A 23,775-nucleotide genomic window follows, 5' to 3' on the forward strand; every position below is an offset into this window, starting at 1 on the left:
TAGCAGAATGTTTGATGTCGTTAAATCAATTCCTTTGGCATTATCGCTCAGGAAAGTTATTGGGATTTGCAAGATTTGGATACGGTCTTTTAGAGAGAAGTGCTGTGCTAAACTCTTTACAAGCAGTGTTCTTTTAAAACTATTTGTGATATCGCAATGTATTCAGAAATATACTATATGTGTTACGGATCAAATTAAAACACCTGATTCGACTTAGATAGAAGGAATTAGGATTTGCTCGAGTTATCACGCCAACGGACATACATGTGTATTTTAAGGAGTGTTTTTTTGGCCTCTTGGGACCTCAAAACGAAATCTAAATCGGGCCTGGGTCTTACGATGAGACCTACTGTAATAGCGTATTCCCTATTTGGTAAATTCGCTTAAACGCAAAAAAAAATAAAACCAGTGTAACCCCAAGAAATAAAAAGAACACATTTATATCTAATTATACATCGTGAAATTGGATAATCACATTAACTACTATCGCATTACTCAAATACTTGTCAAAAGAAAGAACGGAGCTTACAAATCTCAACATCTTTTTATTTTGACCTCAAAAAGATAAAACTGTTGCTAATATTGCATCCGAGCAACATCAAATAGGTAGCAAGATGTAATCTTCTTCAAGCAATTCAATTATCATGTTTTTAATATGTGGAGAAATGAACTTGTTAAATGTAGGATTATAGGTTTAGTGTACGTCTTATACTAAAATGATTAGTTTGTCCTACATTTCACAAAACATATTTAGTTTCAATATTATTTAAAAAAATTTTAAAGTCAAAATATCTAGATATTCTCGACTTTTTAAGAAAGCTTTTTCATCCGCAATATAACTAATTATGTTTAGCTTAATGTAGAACATTAGTTTGCACATCCAAGAAATCTCATGCACCGTACATGAGAGTATACAGAATTTTAGAAATGTACAGATACCACAATGCACTCACTATAAGGGATACAATACACGTTTCGTAAACGCCTAAAGCTTTATTCAATGCAACTTAAATGGTTTATGGGATACATTTTTAACCCTCAGCTACAAAATGTAGCTCTCAACATCCTTGATCATCATGTTTAACCTTTGGATCATGCTTATGCATACAAATAAGAAGATAGAAATTCCCGATGGTGAGTCATATAGTCACACCACGCGACCGTAATTATTATATAATTTTATTTTGAAAAATTTTTCTTTGATATCCGTCTATTAGACTTTTCAACACAAGCGATGAAGAGTTTTCAATAACTTTCTATTCACCTTAAGGGTTGAAACCTCTGAGGAAAAGCAGAGTAACTTGACTGTAGAATCACAACAGGTTCCTTCAACATTTGTTATCTTAGATTAGTAAAGAACACCTTCAATTGAATTCTCAATTATACTCTCAAGTTTTGGAGATTCCATCGTTATTCCTGGTATCGCAGGCGAAATGACACTCAAGTTAAAACCATAATTATCGTAACCTGAGGAATGTCTTATCGACTCCTCGCCCATTTGAGTCATAGATATAATGAAAGTTTCAAGTGGAGCAGATTCGGCCTTTCTAGTCCCATATCAACGCCAGGCCACGGTTATCAAATAATCAATATTGGGTAGGATCCAGACGCACTCGCACCAGACCCAGTGCAATGTAAGTATCTAATTTTTACGGTTAATGAAAATAACTTTGTACAGTCAACGGGTATTTTATATAGTACAATAATCAGTAGGATAATTTATTTTTCATACTACGCTGGACTTATATTAAAATAATGTTCAAATATTTAACAAAAATAAATTATTTATCACCAGTTTTTTCCTATTAAATAGACAATTACTTTCTTTAAGTCATAAGTCGTTAATTCAGTAAAATTAACATAAAATGCATTAGCTACGTCAAAAACAGAATAAATATCCAAAATAAGTTTATTTTCAAATTATTTTACCTCTTAGAATTACATAAGGATAATGTTTTTGATAACTCAAGTCTAGGCACAGTGTACTGTAGATCATTTTAGTTAAAATAATCTTTGCACACTCAACAAGCATTTTATATAGTGCATTACATAGCACATTAATGAACTTTCCTAGTAAAATATATATAGTTTTCCTTTAAAATATCATTATAGAAATTATTAAAATTTGTATTCTTTGTATTTTAAAGATTTTATGTCAATTTAACATTTTAGTGGCTTACCTCTTAAATGTATAAAAGATTTTTATTCGCAATTATTTTATACACCTGTGTCTTGTAAATCGTGTGATTTTGGTATAACAATAAATATAATTCTGATTGAATCTCCAAATATTTTATTCGTATATTTTAATTCACATTATATCATCAACTAAACTGTTTTTCTTTACACAAGAAATTTTGTGGATTTTTATTACAATTAAATTTGAATTACGAGACTAAAAGGGGATTAGATCATATTTTAAAAACTATTTTAGAACTACTGGCAAAAATTGTTATTTTGGTATTTGCTACAATGAAAGAAGGTTATAAGAATATGTAATTACACTAGAAATACTTGTACTAAAAATAAGGAATTAAATTTGTTTACCTTTTATGAGAGAGAGAACAAGTAGCTCACTTACCGAAACTTGTTGAAATCAAATCGTATCATGAACATTTTGAAGAATACCTAATCAGAGTAATTATATTGTTCAAGTTGTCAGTGGCGGAGTTTTCTTTTAATCCAGTAAGTTGAAAATCGATTATTTTATCAGGCCTAAATATTCAGGCTTAGCTTGATGTAATGTTTGCATCAGCAAATAAGAAGATTACAAAAGTTGCGCTCAGTGAATATCAGATTTACCAGCACAAGTATTGATTGCTCAATCTTTGTTTATCCAATCAGTAGTATACGTTCTTACTTCCAATTCGCATTAATATTAAATGACATTCGTACTTCTAACGTTATTATATTATTTAATAAACAACGACTTTAATTTATTAATTTTTACATATTGTAGTTATTCATCAGATGAGTTATCATAACCATAATTAAGCGATTGTTATTGTTCATACTTAAGTAAAATATAAATAAAAGTTATAAATGTTTAGAAGTACAGTATAAAGAAATTATAAACAGTAAAATACCATTGTACTTGGAATTTGAAGGTACAGAGGCAAGGGTCATTTGAATACATTATAGTTAAGTATGGGTTAGGATATGATATTAAATATTATACACCAAATCGCTTCAAAACATTAAATTCATTAATAGAAAATGTGAGAGTGGGTTTTCTAATGAGGAACTCTTTAAAGATAATTGGAAATGAAACTATTTTGTTTGGAAACTAGAGTTTGAATTGTGTTGGTTATTTTGCATCCTAGAGACAGTATTCACAAAAGATTTATAAAATAAAATTTTATAATTCGATCGGACCTACAGGAAAGATCCATAGAATACCTAACTGCCAGAAATATAAATAATCGAAGTGCCAAATTTTGTGTAAATGAAAACTTGGAATTGTAATGCATGTATGTTTGGTAAATATAAACAAATATTGGAAATAATAACACAAAGCACATTCTTTAAAAGTGATAAATTGATTCTATATAAATAGATTCTATTAAGGATCTAATTTGGCCTGACTGTTTTTTATGATTTTGTTTGCTTCGTTATCTCCAAATGTTCTTGGCGGTTGAATGAAAGTTGCAGAAAATATTCCTTATTTTTTAGTTATTGTAATCTTCAGAAAATCAAAATTATAATTTTAAACGTAATATAAATAACTGATGTATTAAATGCATAAAAGACGATGGAAATAATTATAGCGCGATTCATTAAAATAATAGTTGTAAATATAAGTAAATATAAGTTATTAAATATAAATACTTTTTCTTAAACATATTGTTCTTTTCTGGTTAAGAACAACATTATTCTCAAACATTTTAAGACACACAAAAACCAAGTACTTTCATCAATATACACATGTAGAATGTTTTGGATCTTCATTGCAAACTTAGGTCCATAGAAGGATCTTTAAGGTTTTCGGAAATATGACTTAAGACCGAAGACCCTAAATACTAACTTTGACATGAACTTTTTATTTAAAACTAATCTGTGACTAGTTTAAAGTACAAAGGCAATGGCCAATTAGTGCTTTAATAACAATTAAATTGTAAGTAGAAATAAAAAACGTTAACGCTTCTAAATGTCAAACAACAAAAAAACAACTATCTTCATGGAAGTTTTCATTCCATTGGAGCCTTCCTTGGTATTTACTATCAACGTCATCATATTTAACAGAATCGTATTACTATAGTATAAATATATTTAGGTAAAAACTAAATTATTTATACAAGAAGATTTCTATTACTTCATGTACTATTGTTTTATTTTTAAAGGGATAAGTTTTTGCTGTTATGGGTGTTACTTCTTCCCGGTGCCTTGTGTGCCCTTCCGAACAACTTCCAGATCTTAGGATACAATCTCACTTTGACGATAACTTCAAACTTAACAGCAGATGTTGATGGAATCGCTATCATTAGGTTACGGTGCACAACTAATACGGTAAGTTTCTCTTCTTTGCCATGACATAATTTAATATTGTATAAATACGATAAGGAAGAATGGTATTTAATTTTGCTTGTAAGATAGTCAACCTTGTGACGATTTGTTGATTATTTTTACATTCGGTTAGAAAAATTGTATAATTCATTGATGTACAAAGGAAACATATTAACGAACTTAACAGCATTTGTGAGGCTATGATTCTTATGCATTCGTATACTTCTGTAATTACCTCAAGTTGACGATTTGTCATCCCATCTTTGTAAAATAACAATATCACCCAAATCTTATTTATTATGTTAAAACATAATTAATCCCATTTTATAAGTTTGTATCAAGGTAAGTTAATATTGCTTGGATAAATAAAATGTCAACTAAGGATTAATTTTAAAGAGTTTTCCAATACGTCCAATACGCATGAGCACAGGGCATTACACCATTATGTATCTGGAATCTGTCAGGGACTTTAGCGTAAATTGCCTTTGTATCTAGTTAAATCTTTTCAGTTTGATGAATAATATTGAGTCATTAGCATTATGGTTGATGTAAGTGATCGTTGTAGTGTGACATTATATTTGGCCTAGTTGTTGTACCTATACCATTAGTAGTAATATACAACTGTTCGTGCATATTTTGTTTCAAATTATCCCAAGGATTGCAAGTGGCATGTGAGTGTTACAGTGATATTGATCCAGTAGATGCTATGGCCACGACAACACACACATATATTGTCGAGAATTGACGACCAACGCTCCGTTGCGTCTATTAGTCTCGTATGATAATGTGGCTATGACACAATAGACAAAACAGTTCAGTTTCATACAAATTTAAGGTTTATTTGTTCATTAGTTATTCAAATAGTTGTTAAGTATCCGTTTGTTTTTAGAAAAACATCTTGTTAAATTGGGGGCCTTCTCTAACATACATGGACATGTTCGTAACGTACGCAGATACGGATGAAACAACCCCAACAACAACCATTCCAAGTACCGACTTGAGTCAAAGTGTAAACGCAACCACTCAACAATGGAATATAACCTACATAAAGGCTGATACAAACTTTGTTGCCGGTACATTCTACAACGTAACTGCGACCTTTCTGACCAAGCTAAACGATGACAATAAAGGATTGTTCTACAGACAGTATCCGATTGAAAACAACCAAATTAAGTGAGTATTTAATTTTTGGGCTATATAAAGATATAATACATGAAAATGCTATTGAAAAACAATACCCCATTAACAGCAAATCTACAGACTAGACGAATTTACATTTGCCTGATTGGGTTTTCACTTTGATATTTGCTAAAACAAACATGTTAGATATATTCCCGAATTTTATAAAACATTGGGTTTAGCGAGGAATTAAGTTTGCTACTAGACAGAGGTTGGTAAAGTGAGGTTTTAGTGAACTATATTTTAATAGCTCTGTATAAAATAAATTAATAAGTTTGATCGAAAGATAAAAAAAAACCATAAAAAGCAAACTTTTTAGCTCTTTTCATAGGGTTAATGTTATCTCCTGTGGCTCCCTAGTGAAATTGTTTTCTTCCTTTGTAAAATATGCATTCGTATGTAGATTAGTATAACGGTGAAAAATTTGATTTTAAGTCTGTAGACTGATTATATCTCGTTCCTCACGCACAGGATTGAAACCAAAATAACACACGTTTTTTTAAGAAATGTGGATGGAATCATCCAGTTTTTTTTTAAATTGTAATTTCTGTTAACCATATTTTCCTGGAATAAATTATTTTTTATTTTATTTGAATAATCGTACGGAACTGCTTCAAAATACTAAATTATTTGTTTTTAAGCTCTAAACATGTTTTAGAATTGAGAAATTCTGTTTTGAGGGTCAAAAATGAGAAAACACGGTTTTATCCCATAAAACTCCGTTCATGCTGGTTCGCGGACTTTTTCGAATAAACGTTGGTTTACACGTTTGAACGAAATTTCATCAAAATTGGATGATTTTTGCTTAAGTTATCGCACTAACGGACACATTATACTTTTATATGTTTACGTGATACATATACATATGTATGAATGAGAAGGCATAGCGTATTTGGCTCCTAGGGATACAAAACGAAAAAGTAAATCGGTCTCGTGCCCAGGTTTTATCATGAGACTTAAGATAATAGCTTATTCCCTATACGGGACGTCACTTAAATTACAACTCAACTTCAAATAACCTAAGCAGAAATAAGAAACAAATAAAAAATAAAAATATGTTTAGAGGATGTAATTTAGTTTAAATGTATTTTTTTTTTGTTTCGTCTAGGTCAAAACCAGATGGCACTTATCCACATCGAGTTCAAAAGTCTCAGTTTGTGGGCAAACTGACAAACAATATCCAAACGATTGATTCTAAAACTTTATTTATGATGGGTTTAGTGATTTTAAAACCAAGCATTAATATTCTGTTGTAGTGCCGTTATCATGACTAATTTAAGACCAAGTTTCGCCAGAGAAGTTTTCCCTTGTCTTGATGAACCTCAGCTACCTGGGTTCTTTCAGCTCAATTTAACCTACCCTAACACATGGGGTGTTGGGGCGACAGTAGCTGTGGAGAAATCTGCTGCAGGACAGTTAGCTGGGTAATGAATAATTGTATTTACACTGTATAATACACTCTGAAGAATGTTCTTTGCAATAGTAGGGGTTTTCCTTAACTAAGAACTAAGGGTTAGTATTTAATAAGAATTCTACATATATCAAAGCTTTTTGCTCAACTTGAATTATTTATAAGTGAAATTTCCTTTGTTTTGTGCAAGGTACTAAAGCTTGGTAGCAGCTGGTCCTTTTTTAATTTACTTATAATAAAGTTTGGCCTAAAGCTATTGTCATAAAGAAGTAAACGACTGATTACAATAATTTAAATACAAAGTCTATAGTTAGCATATACACTGTCAATAAATTGAAATTACTTTCTTATTTTTAAGGAAATTAAAAATAATGTTTTATTTTGTCGTTTATAAAAGCATGTGAATTACTTTCCCTAAAATATTTAAGCATATGTATATTTTTAAGATATTTACCATTAACAAGGAGAGTGTGAGAACATCTCATGTTTCTAGTAATATATTTTCCACTTGCCACTTATCGACATTTAAAATTTGGTGTTATGTCCTTACAAATGATAGCACATAATGATGTTATTAACGTCTGCTACTGTACAAATAATATAATTGTTATAATCCGACTAATCAGTGTTAATTTTCAGAACTACCACGGTTCTCTTCAACTCCTTTAACACTTCAACGAACAATTTAGCATTTTTTCTAACAACGAACATGAGTACAACAAACTATCCAGTTGCTGGTATGACGCTTACGTTTTGGGCAAGGAAAGGTCTTGACACGACTACCCTTTCTGCTAATGCCAAATTCCTATCAGATATATTCAACGTTGTACAATACACGTTATCTTTCAAATTGAAAATCAGTCAGCTCAACATAGTTATGGTACCTGGACTGGAAGAACCTTTCTCAAGCTATGGAGTCATTTTCATCAGGTAACATAAGTTATATTTATCGTAGTAAAAGAAAATCTATGACATATAGGATATTCAAAAAGTTTTAGGTTTAAATTTTCAATATTTATTTTAAAAAAATACCTTAATTGGTTATGCAAATTTTAGGTTGCTTAAGAAACTTTAACGTACTCTTCAAAATATAGATGAAGGTGCTTAATATAATCTTGTCGCAATATGATCAAAATTAAGTTGTAGAATGAAGAATCTAGGAGTGATCAATTTGCATTAAGAAGTAAATATCCAAATTATAATATAGTAGCATTTGATAATTTTAACTTTATTCTAAAAATAAATAAACTATATTAACCTTTTTTAATTCTTAAATATGGTGACAATGGGTTTCGGTAGTTCAGCCGAACGACAAAACTGATGTATCATCTCCTAGGAAAATGCACTCTAAATTAATTTTTATAATACAAAATACCCGTATCGACTTTATGACCTATCTTAACTTTAAAATTGTGCTTTACAAGACTGCAAACCTAAGTATGTAAACATTGAATGTCGTTGGAATGGTCAGTCTCTAAATTTCAGATAGCATTTGCTACTTACTTCATCGAAAGATCTTCTAGATCCTATGCTATGCTATAGAAACTGAACAAGTTCAGAAATATTATTCGCCAAAACTAAAACGGGGTTTACAAGGGTCAACTTGAGTTGAGCAACCTGTTTCAAGTTTAATGTTGAAATTGAAGCGCGTAAACACTAGTTGAAAGAAAGTTGATCAACCCAAGTTTACAGAATGTCTGATATTTTTGTTTCAAGTTGATTGTTGAACAGTCAATTGTTGAAAATGTTTAAGGGATTTTTAAGAATTCTTGATAACACGTGGTCTATTCTTCCTGCAATAGCTTGTACACATAATTGGAAAACATAACAATCTACCGATATGGTTTTTGAAAGTAGTTTTTTATAGTAGTTCACTTCAACTATGTAGCTAGGTGTAAACACAATCATCAACTTTAGATTAAACTGTAGTTGATTCAACTCCAACTGTTCAGCTCAGGTTGACCCGTGTAACTCCCACTTAATAGAACCAGGCATACTGTTTATGTAGCAATTCTCTTTATTTTCACTATTGGTTTGAGGTTGTGTCAATAAGATTGGTATTTTCTGATTGACGCCAACATCCCAAATAGAAAACTTGTATGACCCAACTCAAGGTGCGATTGCCGCTTGTTGCTGCACTTTGCATTCTCTTTTAGATTGATTTAGTGCAATGAATTGAAAATGCGGAGTCAATATTTGCCTCCTCCCGTTATTCTGCTTGACAATTTAATCGATCTCGGAGGAAGTCAAACATATAATGTCAACATGTATTAGCCTTAATTCTGATTTGTTTAAGGGAGGAGAACTACGCGAAAGACTATACCAGCCCGCAAGTAGAGGGATTGCTTAAATCCACCGTTGTCCCAGTAATCTATCAGTTTATCAGGCAGTATTCTGAGTTCAGTACACGCCCCGCTCAGTGGGCCGACTACTGGGTCTCCCAGGCTATTGGAAAGTACTTGGAGTTCGTCATCTTAAACACAGCAAGTATCAACTTAATAGTTTAGGATCATGAACACATTTTACATCCAAGACATGGCTTATTTGTTTAGCAAAGTTTGGTTTTGTGTATTTGTAAATTTTGGCCTAGGTAATAAATTAAATCCGCTATTGTAGTAGACACAAACGAAACTAAAACTAACAAGCTGTGATAATTAGTAAAAAATTATAGTGATAATTTTAAAAGATTATCTAACGAATTGAATTAATCTTAACTTAGACCAATTTTAGGTCTTCTATGGTGCGATTAACACTAGTGATTGAAGTTAGATATTTTAGTAAAATTACAACTCCTACATAAAGACATGCTCCATTCTAAGTCATTGCATGTATACCAACACAGGTGTTGCCCACGTTCGACTTCAAAACTGACCTAGAAGTCGTCACTCGTCAAAAAGCCCTTTATCTGGACGCTCAGCCTGGTGCAAAACCTCTCAAAGATGACTCAGACATTTATAACTCGTCATCATCCATCCAAGCTCTTGTAGATGATCCTCTCAAAGGCCTGAAAGGTATGGTTAAATTTTGCTTCTAAAGTAATTACAAAAAATTATAACTTTTTAGCTAAAAACTGTAGTAAATATTTCAATCTATTGTAATGTTTTCTTCTATCACATGAAGTACACATTATTTACCTTGTTATTCTATGAATAAACTTTAGTGTAAAAAGATTCTATACATTCTACAGATGTTTCATAATCGTATTTTTTTTTTCTATCAATAAACTATATATCTAATCCATGGAAAATAGGATTTGATCTGACTTTATCTATTGTAATTTGTATGTAACGTCAAAAAACATATTATTTTTTCTTGTTCTTATTCTTGGGTGTGGTATTTTCTTTTTCTTTTCAAAAGCTCAATTTAATTATGTTAATTAATAATGTCTACATTAGGTTTGAAAAGCTGTGTATAAGGTAATACAACTGAGTTCAATGTACATATTAAGGATGAAATGAAATGAAATGAAATGAAATATTATTTATTTATCCAGGCAAAAGTAAGGATATGTGATTTTTTCCTGCAGGAGCTGCAATTCTAAACATGCTGGACCAGTCTCTACCTGCAGGAACTGTCTTTGACACCATCAAAGCCTTTCTCAACACCAAGTAAGAATATGTTGCGTTTGTAATATTTAACTAGCCTTTAATCAAATCTGTGGTTGGTGATGTCGGCTCACCTCTACTGTGCACCAGCTGTAGCTATACTACCTTCACTGGGCACGAGCCATAACGATATTTTTATTGTACCCATGTACATTAAGTATAAAAAAATCTATTTTGTTGTTAACTACTCATATGAATAAACATTGTATGAGTGACGTATAAAATAAAATGTTCCATTGCACTACCTAACAAATGCTATTTTCTTAATTGTACTTTTAATAAATGTTTACAACTTAAGATAACTGAAATTTTTAAGGTATCTTATAAACAAAAATATATAAATAATAAAACATTTATAAGAAAAAACATTTCAGAAATAAAACCTTGTATAGAAACACTAAACGACCGTCAGAGAGACATTATTTTCTACTTTCTACGAACATAAACTTACATAAAAGAGAGAATGTACAATGTACATATTCAGGTTTAAAATTATCGAGATAACTTACAAAATAGAGCAAATAAACCATAAGTCGAATGTTTTCAAAAAGTAGGCCTCTCTTCATACAGAAAAGAACAAAATAAGATAAAGTAACTTCAGTTAGAAATTGAAAATGTTATTTATATATTATACTATCTCCGAGGCTTAGTTTACTATTGAAACAAACATGATAAGAAATAGACTTAGAAATAAAATCTTGTATAGAAACACTAAACGACCTGCTATTACAGCTGCTATTAAGTTTATATTACGACCGTCAGAGAGACATTATTTTGTACTTTTACGAACATAAACCTACATAAAAGAGAGAATGTACATATTCAGGTTTAAAATTATCGTGATAATTTACAAAATAGAGCAAATAAACCATAAGTCTAATATTTTTTTAAAGTAGGCCTCTCTTCATACAGAAAATAACAAAATAAGAGAAAGTAACTTCAGTTAGAAATTGAAAATGCTATTTATATATACGATATCCAAGGCTTATATGTACTATAGAAACAAACAGGATAAGCCATGCACTTAAACAAATCTAGGCTGTCAGGGTAAGAAGTATTCTAGAAAAAACCGCTCTCTACACGTGGGTCGGCGACCAGCCAAAGTAAGGACATGATGTATATATGTAATGGCCATTTTGGTTGGTGACCAGTAGGAGTGCGCTTGGTGATTAAGCCCTTGACGCTTTCAAATGGTTTCCCAAAAAACATTTCGTGTGTAAACTAATTAAAATCCTGTATTTTAGTATATGCTTTGACTATTAATACAACTAGATATTCCATCCCCATGTTGAATTTGTAGGCATTTTTTTTTACCAAAATCATCGTAGTTGATGTGAGCCTCCAACAGATTGTGCTGATCTAAATTACTGATTTCCGTTGAATACACAATCTTTTTTAACAATTACAAACTAATGGAATGACTTATTGTGAGCTATAGCAACTGTTATGACCCACCCACTTGGCCAGCAACAAAAACTAAGGTAGAAAATAGAGTTTTAGTCTCTGTGACTGGCTCACACAACTATGTTCTTTTAACAAAAAAATTGGCTACAGCTGGTCCATATAGATGGGATGTCTAATTCAGTATCCAATAGTCAATGGCATATGTCTATGAAAAAGAAGATCATAATTCCTTTTTTATCTGTAATCACGTTATTTTTTAGACTTTCAATTCATTTATCTTATGAGTCAAGAATAAAAAATGAAAAGTACTCATTATTTTTTTTTTAAATCATAACCTTATTTTGTAACACCACCTCACTTTTTCACATATCTTCTAGGACTAAGGAAAGTGGAAATTCGAAATTTTACTCCAAATAAACAGGGTCTCAAAATGCTTAAACATACCCAATAACACCCAGTGTTCTTTGTTTGAAGTTTATAATAGGTGATAGTAGTTTAAGCTATTTATGGGATTATTGAGGAATTTATCCATCATGATCAGTGAAAACCAATTTTCTTTGATGTTCCAAGATCTAGAATCCCTTTGTCTTGCAAGTGCAAGATAAAGCAATTGCAAGTGCAAGAGCAACCTTTATCTAAGGCATCAGTGCTTAGAACTGATCAAGGTTAGTAAATAAACCTAAGGTGGAAAATCACAAAAGGTAAACCACACAGAGAGCTGAATACTGTAGATTAAATACAAAGACTCCAAAATAATATCAGACAAAACAATAGTTAGTACAAATGGAGAATAAGCACACAATAGACCTGTCTGCTAGATAGTGTTTACACGCAGACTGAGCCAAGTGACCGAGTAATATTCCAGCAGATTCCATATCGCAGAAATTCATAAACGATTTTTTCTATTAAATAATCTTTTTGGGAAATATCCACTATAAACCCTTTAATAACATTTTTACCTATGGTTGATTTTTCTTTAAAATTATGTGATACCCTTCCAGTCAACCTAAATATATTTGTAACACTAATATACTTAAACATCATTTCAGCTCGGAAACACCAGTGTCTAGTGCAAATTTCATCAGTGCTATTCAAGCTATTGGGAACAACCCCCTCTTGTCTTCGAATGCAAGACTGTCCTTGACTTATACCCTTAATTCTTGGATCAGCTTCACGAGTTACCCGTTGGAAACGGTCAAGATCAATAAATATACAAGCCAAGCCATAGGCAGCGTGAACTTCACAACTGTAAGTAAGGCTTTGTAAAGAAAGTCGATGTATTGGTTGTCACTCAAAATGTTTTATTATAATTGGAAAAAAATAGTACAAGGAAAGTTAATTTTCTAAATAAATCCTAAACAATATTGCATAAACAAAATCTTAATATGTTTAAGGTTATAATAGTTATTTTATTTTAAATTGACAGTACTAGAATTTAATTCTTATTTATAGCAAACGTAGTTTTAAATAAAAGAGTTTTTTAACATAGACATTTTTGGTGAAAAATTCCAACAAATTACAACAAAAATCACAAGAGGTATTACAAAGGTATCAAATGTACGCCGAGATGTGTGAATCATGTGTTTTATGGGACGTTAAAGTAGACTAAACTGTTGTCATAAACTTTTGTGTACAGTTTTTGTTTTGTTTTTTGATCAGGAATCTAAAAATGATCAGCAAATGTTTACGATAACTGTTTAGTTTGTATTAATGTTTATTCTGAATGAACTGGGGGGAAAACCCAGAATTCAATAATAATTATTCATTGTTATAATTCTTTGTTCAAAACAGTTATCAGTTTTAAACATGACCCCTCGTACGGTTTTATAGTCAAGGATTTATGAGTATTTTGATATTGAGTACTTAATTCTATACTTTTTTAAATCTAAATTTAAATTTTAAATTTGATAATGGCAATTTCAAATTTGAATTATCGTAGGCAAGATTACGTTTTACATAGTACAATCCAAAGTCATAAAGTAGCCATACTGTTTTGAAATCTTTGACCCAAAGTCTTTTTTATTTCGGTATTTACAAGAACATATTCGTGGTTACATTTTGCTATCTTTAGGGTGTATAAAATGTGTATACAGTGTATATAAATATGGTGTATATAAACTATAGAGTAATTAAAGTAATTATAGTGTAATTATAAACTATAGTGTATATAAATTTGCGAGTCAGAACTTGCCAGAGGTAGGTTGGTTACTCGTAAACCATATTTGTTTACAGCAAAGCTTGTCACCATCAGGTTTTCTGCAGTAGGTCTGAAAATGACGGGAAACCTTGCTCAGATCACATAAATGACAAATAAGCATTTCATTTAACATATTTATGAAGGTGAATAGGTTAAATATTTACCTATTACAGTTAAATTCATTAAAACAGTTAAATTCATTTTGACACCTTGAACTAATATTTAAATCAATCGAAAATATATAGTATCGAATATTTTTCGGTCTGCAATTTTTTATTTGTCAGTACAATACCGAAGACGATAAAAAATTATCATAATAGTAAATAATTGATAATTTGGTCACAATTCCTAAAAAGGTTTATAATTCAGCAGTCATTGATAATCCACATGTTTTAAAAATGTTTCGTTAAAAACTTACCAAACAGTAACGGAATATTATAAAAAAAATAAATAGCACTCGACTATCAATTTGTAGAACTTCAAAACGTTGAAAGTTATTGTTTTCTTAATTGTGATTTAAAAAAAATCCTATATGCAGGAGTAAACGAAACAACAGTAAATACTATGAGTAGGTGTATTTTTCACACTTAAAACAAGGCCGTCGAGCGAGAAACATATTATACGTTTATTTTATTAGTAATTTTAGTAATTTACAAAAAACTTTAATCTAAAATTAAATTTATTTCCAGACTGGGTATTGTTTTGTATTCAATACTACATGCAAAGATACGCTGCAGCCGAACTTTTACTTGTCTACTACTGTGAGTAGTAAGTCAGACCTTCGATACAACTACCCTCGACAGGAAATTTGGGCTAACAACGTTGATTCCGACAGCCGAATAACAACCTCTATCGATGTCAAAAACACAGATTGGATTGTAGCCAATATGAATTCTGGAGGTAATATTATTTTAATAATGAATATAAAATACAATATACCTGTGAGAGTTTCTCCTGTGCTATTTCAATAAATATTTAATACCTATAAAATGTAGCATGCCGAATTTTAATTAGTCTACATGAAGACTTTCTTTCTAGGGTACTATAGAAGTAATTATGACACCAGCAATTGGGAGCTCATCATCACCAGCCTTTCCTCAAAAGACAACCTCATCATGGGTCGGTCACAACTATTAGACGATGCTTTTGCCCTCGCTCTCAGCAGTTCGAACCCCCTCAACTACGGCATCACCATCAGGCTGGCCAATGCAAACTTAGGAAATACCCAATACAAGAACTGGGTTCCAGTGCAGCGGGGCCTGAAAGAAATTGGTGACAATTTAATGGGTCTAAGTGAATACACATCCTACAAGGTATTATAGTATAAGCATATCGACCCATGCCTTATCAAATCAGTTTATCTTATTGACCATGATATTTCTGTTTCTCAAGATGATCAAGCTTTTATTCAATAACCCGTTGCAATATATTTTGTTCCAACCAAATAGCAGATCGATGGAACTAAGTCTTCACAAAGCGTGACAGTAACGTATTTGATTTCAATAAAAAGCTCTCTACTTAACTGGGCCTTGTGGGAGAGTGGCTTTAAAACAACCAAACGCAATTAATATAACAACCACGAAAATTAATATGAAATACGGAACATATTAAGAAGAAACTTATATTCGAAACATTTCATATTAGAGTGAGAAGAGCGACCGATATTTGTTCAGTCTAGGAACTTATTCTATTCAGTTTAGGCAACGTCAAAGCTTTCCTAGTGACCAATTTTTACATACCCTTTTCTATACAAAACTGCTTTACCACAAGAATGAAAATACAAGTTTTTGACGTGTTCCATAATATTGGCTTGTTTATAAAATTGTAGTCTGTACCTATAAACCTCTAGTAATATAGATGTGAATACAAACTATTAGATATTTTTGGAGGAATAGAATTCATTAAAAGCCTCACAACTAGTTATCAACTTGAATAGTAAAACATGTTAAATAATCTCCCCTTTGATAATTTTCAGAACTTTGCTGCCGGATACTTTCTGAATCTGAACAGATTTCTCCAAAACAGTTCTTATGACACCTTCGAGATGGCAAGAATACAAGGTCTGTTCTTGGACGACATGTGTGAGTATGACATCACAGGATACCGAACTTCCGCTATAGGTAACCTGACCGACCTTCTTAGAGGATCTTTCCCTAGCAGGTTAGTATAAACTTCTCAGTCACAATTAGAAGATACTTAACTGATTAAGCTGAGTCAATAAATTTAGACATTGTCAATATTAGGGACGGGATTTATAAAAATGCAATTCAGTCAGGGTTTAATCGTAATTTGGTCGAATCCATTTTATTCCGATTTTATGCTTTGTATGTGTTCTTTTCTCAGACCTCTTTGTTTAGAACATACAGAGAGGTTTAATGAAATAATTTAATTGCGTTTTCGTCTTTGTTTCTTGTGTTGATTGTCTGGGAATAAAGGTCCTAACGCAAGAAGTTGGTGCCAATTTATACCTATTTCGATGGTGAAAGTGAACTTGGTTAGGTCAAAATATGCACATCAAGATACATTAGATACTTTATAAGTATATTTTGACACTTTAAGCATAACAAATTAGCCTATAGTATATATAAAATGACTAACACATATTTTGTTCATTACTACATAAAAGCTCCGTTTTTCAAGTATTCCCAGTAGCACATATGACGGGATAGCTTGCTGTGGAGCAAGATACAATTCCACTCTTAAGGCACAAACCTTGTGGGGCATTCTCTCTGACTCCAAATACAACTACTACAGCAGACGATATGCATCTATAGCTCTTGGCTGTCTGTCTAACTACACAGACGTGGTCCAGTAAGTATAATCACAGACGAGGGAATACAAGTTTGTTCCCTAGTGCATTTTGTTCCCTAGTCTGTGGTATAATCTAATAGTCCATTCTTACCTCAGTTTGATACTACTTTGAGGATACACACCGATACTAACTTTTCATTCATCATAATAAGCTGATATTATTTCAGGAATAAGTTATCCCAGTCAATAAATACCATTCTGAAATACTTATTTTAAAATGCTATAGCTTTGGAAGCATTGGCTAGGTCTCAAACGAAGGCTAAATTATCTAATAACTAGATAGATACTATACTGTGTCAATTTGACATAAAATTAATTAATTAAAATCATATTTTGGTAACAATGAAAAAACAGCTCAGTCTGTCTCAGCATATTTTAAAATTAGTAAAGAAAAGTAAATGTCACGTTGTATGTACCACAGCATTGACTCTTGGAAAAAAACTACAAGTCTGGCACAAGAGTGGTTACAGTACAGAGAGCTGCTAATTGCTGCATTTACTTACTTTGCCGCACACTTTCTACTTTGTCGCACAGTTTTTACTTTGTCACACGCCAGTATTCCAACCAAACAACACAAAGCAGTGTGCTTTTATTATGCACGTAATCCATGTACGCTGTACTTGGAAATAGGTTGGCAACACTTAGAGATAATACGACTACGATCAGCTGGTGCAGCGTTTCCCATTTCACTGAATGTTTGAATTTAACCTAACCTAAAAATGTGTTGTACAGTGTTTGAAAGACTAATTATTTATATGATTTATAGTAACTGTAGCATTTAAGCATAAATAGCATGTGTAACACGAGTGCAAACTGCCTTTACAAGCAGTTACAACTAATTGTGGCGTAATGTTTAGGTTTAGGTATCACTTTTAAAACGTTATGATCTAGAGTAAATAAGTGTACCCTCTATTCAGTCTGAAAAAAACATTCGCGTTAGTGGAGTAGATTACATTAAAAAACAAATAACCGTCAATAGAGATGAAGAAAGGTTAGATAACAACCCTGAAAGCTATAATTGTTGCTGTTTCAAAAGGATGCTATAAAGAAAAACATGGTTTATACATTTTGAATATTCAATTTATTTTCAAACTTAAAAAAGGAATAATTTAGATATTAACTTCATCTTGAATTTTAATTAGTACACTCGTTAATAAGATTTAGGTAAATTAACTTGCTTTTTGCATTATCAATAAAACAATATTTACCTAATCAATAAACTACAATTATTATCTTCAAGAAGAACAGGTTTATTTATTTATTTCCCACGGTTAAACCAATTTTACAAATTTGTGAAAATTGTGAACTGGTAATATTGGAATGAATATAAATTTGAAATAAAAACTTCACCAATATTTTAAGAATAAAATACAATTATTATGCTGACGGATCAAATTATTATAAAATATAATATCATATGTTGTGGGTTATTTCTGTGTTTAAAATATAAAAAAACTGAAGAATCCAAATAAGAAAAATTAGGTAAAGACCAATTATAATGACTAATGCTAAGTATGAAACGTTAATATTGGTTTCAAAAGCATTTAGTTTAAAAGCTTAAAATTTCAAAAGTATGTTAACCAATACAAGAATTTTGCTGATTAAACTTTCTAACAGTTTATATAATAAATTATTAATTTAGGTTAACCATCACTTTACTTATTCAGACACATCTCTTTTTTTAGATACTTTGACACAATGACTGAGGCGAATTCCCGACTTAAACATTACATTCAAATCACATTGGAAAATCTGGCTGAGAAAAATCCATTCGCCTTCTTGTCAAACTTTACCCAGCGAATCAACAAGTTCCAATCAAAGTAAGTATTGAGTTTTTAAGTCTGGATATTCCTACTGTAAAATTGTTTAAGATTTTCAGTTTAGTTTCAATAATAAAGCCAAAAACTATTTATTAACATGCACAGGAAATGTAGTGTAAAATTAAAAATTATATACTCAAACAAAATTGACGTTTGCTCGCTTGTTTAAGATTCCTCCACTTGAACAAATCCAACTATTTCTTTTATAATCTGAAAACCAGATAAGTACTAATCACAAAAGAAAATATTGACAACATGGCCACAGCTTAGAAACTCGGGCGATCCCTTTATATCCATCGAACCAGTAAACTCGAAAGAAAAGTGAATACTTAACATAAATGAGATTTATGTTTAAATGTTTCCTACATATTTTGAAGTAATGTTGTATCCACTATGCTGTGATACGAAATATAAATATATATTTATATACGAAAAATAAATCAAATTGTAAGGGGTAAGGTTATTTAACAAATATTAATTCTTTTATTGTTATTTCGGTATGAAATTTTACAGATTGGGTTCGGTGTCAGTAGCATCTCTGATCACTACGGCTGGTCGAAAAATAAATAACAACACCCAGGCTTCAGTGGTAAGTTTAATTTGTAACACGTTTGAACTGAGAAATACGTGTATACTTATCGTTGTACCAATGATTTAATATTAACTGACGATACAAGAATAAGTATACAGATTGTCCACAAACGATTAGTACAATTTTAACCATTAGCCATATTGTTACATTCTAACGTTGGTTGGATGGTCCAACCTGTGTTGGCTGTATCAACCTTCAACTACATTCTAACGTTTAATTTTACTCATAATTATTGTGGCCAAGTTTGTTCATCTGAATAGATATTGTCACCTACAGTTAAATGTGTCACCTACCAGATCTACTGAAGCATATTTTGCCTAACATTACAGGCATTCGTAATCCAGACTAATCAACTGCTGTGCTAATGATTGACCCAGCATCAAAGGTAGTTTTAAGACCCCTTTGCAGTATAATCGGTTTGTATGAATTGAAATAAACGCATTAGCGGTGTTTAGTGGGAATAGGCCTACATTTTATATGAACCAATACAAGCCCACGATTAAGAAGTACAATTTACAAGTTGAACGTGGTGATTTGTTTACCTGTTACACACGTTAACTTATTAATTTCTATTCGTATAAAACACATACATTTAACACACATTAAACATGCGAGCACTGAATTTCCACAAATAAACTGTTAGTATGGAGCAAAATGAATAGAACTGAAATAAATATACGCTTTTCATTTGTAGTTGCCGGTCATTTATTACCAAGCAATCAACACACACACACTCCTAGTTAATTCCAACTATTTGTTATTATTTAGTTTTTGGATGGCTAAGCGCAATCTTAAGCCTGGCCCCACGTCGTACACTGTGACTGATTATAATCAGTGGTTACTAATACGCGATGTGTCGAATGGCATTCATCGTCCGTTTGAGTGACTGATTATCACTATGTCTCAATACAACATGAATACGCTTCATGTCAAGATGTAAATCTTTGGGATTTTTGTGGCATCAAATGGAAAAATCCCTGTTACACATAACCCTTTTAAGTGATAAACTGCAATCAATCACAGCAAACTGTTGTTGAAAAATGTTGAAATGGTAAAGGGACAGTAGTGATAAAAAAACGGTGATACATATCAACTAGAACAGCACTGTTTACTCCACAGCACTCATTTATGGCTGAAGCTGTCAAACTATCTATAATAGTTGGAGACTACTGCAAGTGTACATCTTGCAAGGACAAAGAATTAATTAGTTGGGTTTAAGAGATGAAATCAGAATAATCGTAGAGCCTAATGAAGACGTATTGGATATATTTTAATTAAACTAGAGTTTATTTTCAAAGTTTCACTTTCAGCTGGATAGTGTGACAAACGCTGATGCAGTGGTGGTGGAAGCGGTTCAAACCACAAGGAGTCTGATCTCTAACAGGGTCAGCTGGCTCTCAACCAACAACAAGACTCAGCTGATTGAAGCCCTCCAGACAAACACATTGCCCAGCGGAAGTGGTGCCAACCTCCTCACTGCAATGACTCTGCTGGTGCTCCTTCCATACCTGATGAATATGTTGGCACCAGTTAGAGTATAATCAAATATATCTACACTTACTACTGAGTAATCGGATGTTGATTTATTAATCCTTTGATCTTTTGTTTAAATACTGCTTCAATGTACCCTAAATGAAAGTGTATCACCATGAAGTCAGGTTTAGTAAATCTTGAGGGAGGAACGACTATATAGTTTGCTGGTTTTAAAGGATGTATTGCGTGGCCTGGATGTGTATACACTGGATATATACTGGATGTTTTTTAGTGTGACGATCGAACTATGCAGAAGGACGGACGCCCAGACGTTTTAACCTGTATATAATAAGTTTTCGCAAATTTCCCATATAGGTAATAAGCTACTACTGTAGGTCTCGCGTTAAGATCTAGATCTGGGACCAATTTACATTTACATACATACCGTTTGATGTCTCAAGAGGCTAAAAGACCATCCTTCAAATTCAGATACAAATGCATGAGTGTGTGTTGGTATATGTTTGTGTGAAGTCCATTAGAACCCTACCTCAAGTAACAGTCATCAGATGTGGATCATTATATCTGGGACAAACGAGTTAACCTACGTTTATTAGGACGAGTTTGTGAATCAGCATGATCTGGCTAAGGTGACGGTGTCTTATGGGGGTTATTAAAATGGTTAAAATTTTTTTCCCATTTTAGACCACCAATATATATCAAATTTTGTTATTTCTGTATAAACTACCTATTTTAGAATACAGTAATGAATGAATGTAAAAATGCTTTATTAACACAAAAGAACAAAATACATATAAAATAGCACTTAAACAGCAATGGCCATAAGACCGTCTGCCGGATTAACAATATTTTCAGACCAATGTTCTGTGATACTACTAAGACTAGGAACCTACCTTAATAATGAATTATAATTTTATACTAAGATTACAAATGAATCTTAAAACCTGTCTTATGCCAATAAAAAGCGTTGACAGTGATTTAATTACTTATGTCGTTTCTCCTCTCTTATTATGCCTGATGATTTAGTAATTAGGAATGTGGCAATTATTAATAGATATTTTTGATTTTATTTAGCAATATAACATTGTTTTTATGTTTTGTTCCTGGAAAGCATTGGTTACAGGAGTTTTCAAGAGATGTTTGAGTTTTAAAACAACAGGTTTTTGATGTCGAGGCAGGCAAATTGTACATTTTAACACCTTGGTACTCAAAACTATTTTGAGTGGCTGTATACTTAGGCCTTAGTGTGGACAGATTATCTTTAGACCTAGTACCTAAAATAGTTGTGCACATCAGATATCTTTTCAAAGTGAGAAATGTTTCCTTTTAAATACAACAAACTTGCCAAAACATACAAAGATTAAAATGTGGGAGTGTTAAGGCCCTACAAAAAGGGGCTTACAATGTGTTCTTCTCTTTACACTTCTAATTAACCTCGCCCTTTTGTTAAGTAAACAGCAACCTTTTAGCATAAAAATTGTTGACCCCAGTGAGGTACCATAAGATAAATAGCTATGAATGTGCCCATAATATATACAAATAAGGACATCAAGTGAAACAGTGGATCTATGTGCTCTTATCATAAATTTTCCTTTAAACATTGTTGATGCTACAAAATCCACATGAGAAAACCACTTCAAGTTTGACTGCAAGTGAAAGCCCAAATCCTTCAGAGTGCTAACATAATTGTCATTACTGCTAAGACTAATAGTAAGGTCTTGGGTCTAATCAGCATTGAGGCATAACTTGTTTGCATTACACCAGTCATTAATAACAGCAAATTTTGTATACAATGTATCTGTAATGGTATTCAAAGAGTTACCCTTTACACACAAGGCTAGGTCATCAGCAAAAAGAGAGCTTTTTACAGATAAGTAATTTTATTACAAGGTAAGTCATTCATATACAGTATAAACAGGGTAGGGCCCAATATAGAGTCTTAGGGCACTCCGTGTATCACTCGAACAGAGCTAGAATAAGTGTAGTTTAGATAGAATTTTTGCAATCCGTCACTAAGATAAGATGTAAAAAACCTTACCAAAACAGCATCACGATTATAGCAAGAAAGCTTATCCACAAGGATATCATGAGCCACTGTGTCAAAGGCCTTAGACATGTCGTACGATCTAAACACTATACCACTTTTGGCCTCAAAACTTTGAAAGCAATTTTATATCAATGCCTGGGTTGCTTGGAAAGTGCTGTGTTCGGGCCTAAAGCCAAACTGACTATTTGCTAAAAGGTTACTATCCTCAAGATACTGAGAAAATCTACGATGTACTCATATCGTTCCTGATGTTCCAGGACCATTGACACTGCAGGAATAATAGATATAGGCCTATAGTTAGCAAATAACATTTCAGGCCCTTTTTTATGGACTGGTATAACCTTAAAAATCTTGAACTTGTTTGGGTAGCAACCTTGTGTTATACATAGGTATGTCAAGACTTCACTTATATAACTAGAAGCTAACTTCAAGATGGGGACATTTATTCTTTAAATATCTAAAAAAGAGTTGTTGTTAAGACTGTTTATGGCTGCATACAGCTCCTCTACAGTAAATAGTGCAATCCTAAAAGCATCTTTGTCCTTAATAGTCGGAAGAACGCTGCATGAGGTCAAATTACTTAGATATTCCTCAGGACCATTAGAAGAGGTGAGGTTACTTCTCAGGTTTTCAACACAGTCGACAAAGTAAGAGTTCAGTCCATCGGCAGTTTTTCAGTCAGGAATAGACAAAGGCGTACTATTACAGTTGTACT

At 32.0% G+C, this 23,775-nt stretch overlaps 1 protein-coding gene across 1 annotated transcript; it reads left to right on the plus strand.

Annotated features, from left to right (window-relative positions):
* The first annotated feature begins 1,495 nt into the window (after positions 1 to 1,495).
* Positions 1,496 to 21,093, plus strand: LOC128998644 (aminopeptidase N-like). Its single transcript, XM_054424868.1, has 16 exons — positions 1,496 to 1,634; positions 4,341 to 4,506; positions 5,393 to 5,676; positions 6,939 to 7,106; positions 7,733 to 8,023; positions 9,390 to 9,576; positions 9,936 to 10,104; positions 10,620 to 10,701; positions 13,152 to 13,350; positions 14,989 to 15,199; positions 15,338 to 15,612; positions 16,275 to 16,459; positions 16,940 to 17,110; positions 18,796 to 18,930; positions 19,444 to 19,519; positions 20,833 to 21,093. Coding segments are annotated over exons 1-16 (2,832 nt in total). The 5' UTR covers positions 1,496 to 1,632; the 3' UTR covers positions 21,064 to 21,093.
* The last annotated feature ends 2,682 nt before the right edge of the window (positions 21,094 to 23,775 follow it).

The sequence above is a fragment of the Macrosteles quadrilineatus genome, unplaced genomic scaffold (genome assembly GCF_028750875.1).
Source record: "Macrosteles quadrilineatus isolate MER2022 unplaced genomic scaffold, UCM_ALF_1.0 Scaffold_7__1_contigs__length_78375512, whole genome shotgun sequence".
NCBI classification, from domain to species: Eukaryota; Metazoa; Arthropoda; class Insecta; order Hemiptera; family Cicadellidae; genus Macrosteles; species Macrosteles quadrilineatus.

What these genes read in the sequence shown, in the direction of transcription:
- LOC128998644 (XM_054424868.1), top strand. An exon ending in GCTGCAGGACAGTTAGCTGG is followed by an intron (nt 7,107 to 7,732) that starts GTAATGAATAAT and finishes GTTAATTTTCAG; the next exon opens with AACTACCACGGTTCTCTTCA. An exon ending in ATCAACAAGTTCCAATCAAA is followed by an intron (nt 18,931 to 19,443) that starts GTAAGTATTGAG and finishes GAAATTTTACAG; the next exon opens with ATTGGGTTCGGTGTCAGTAG.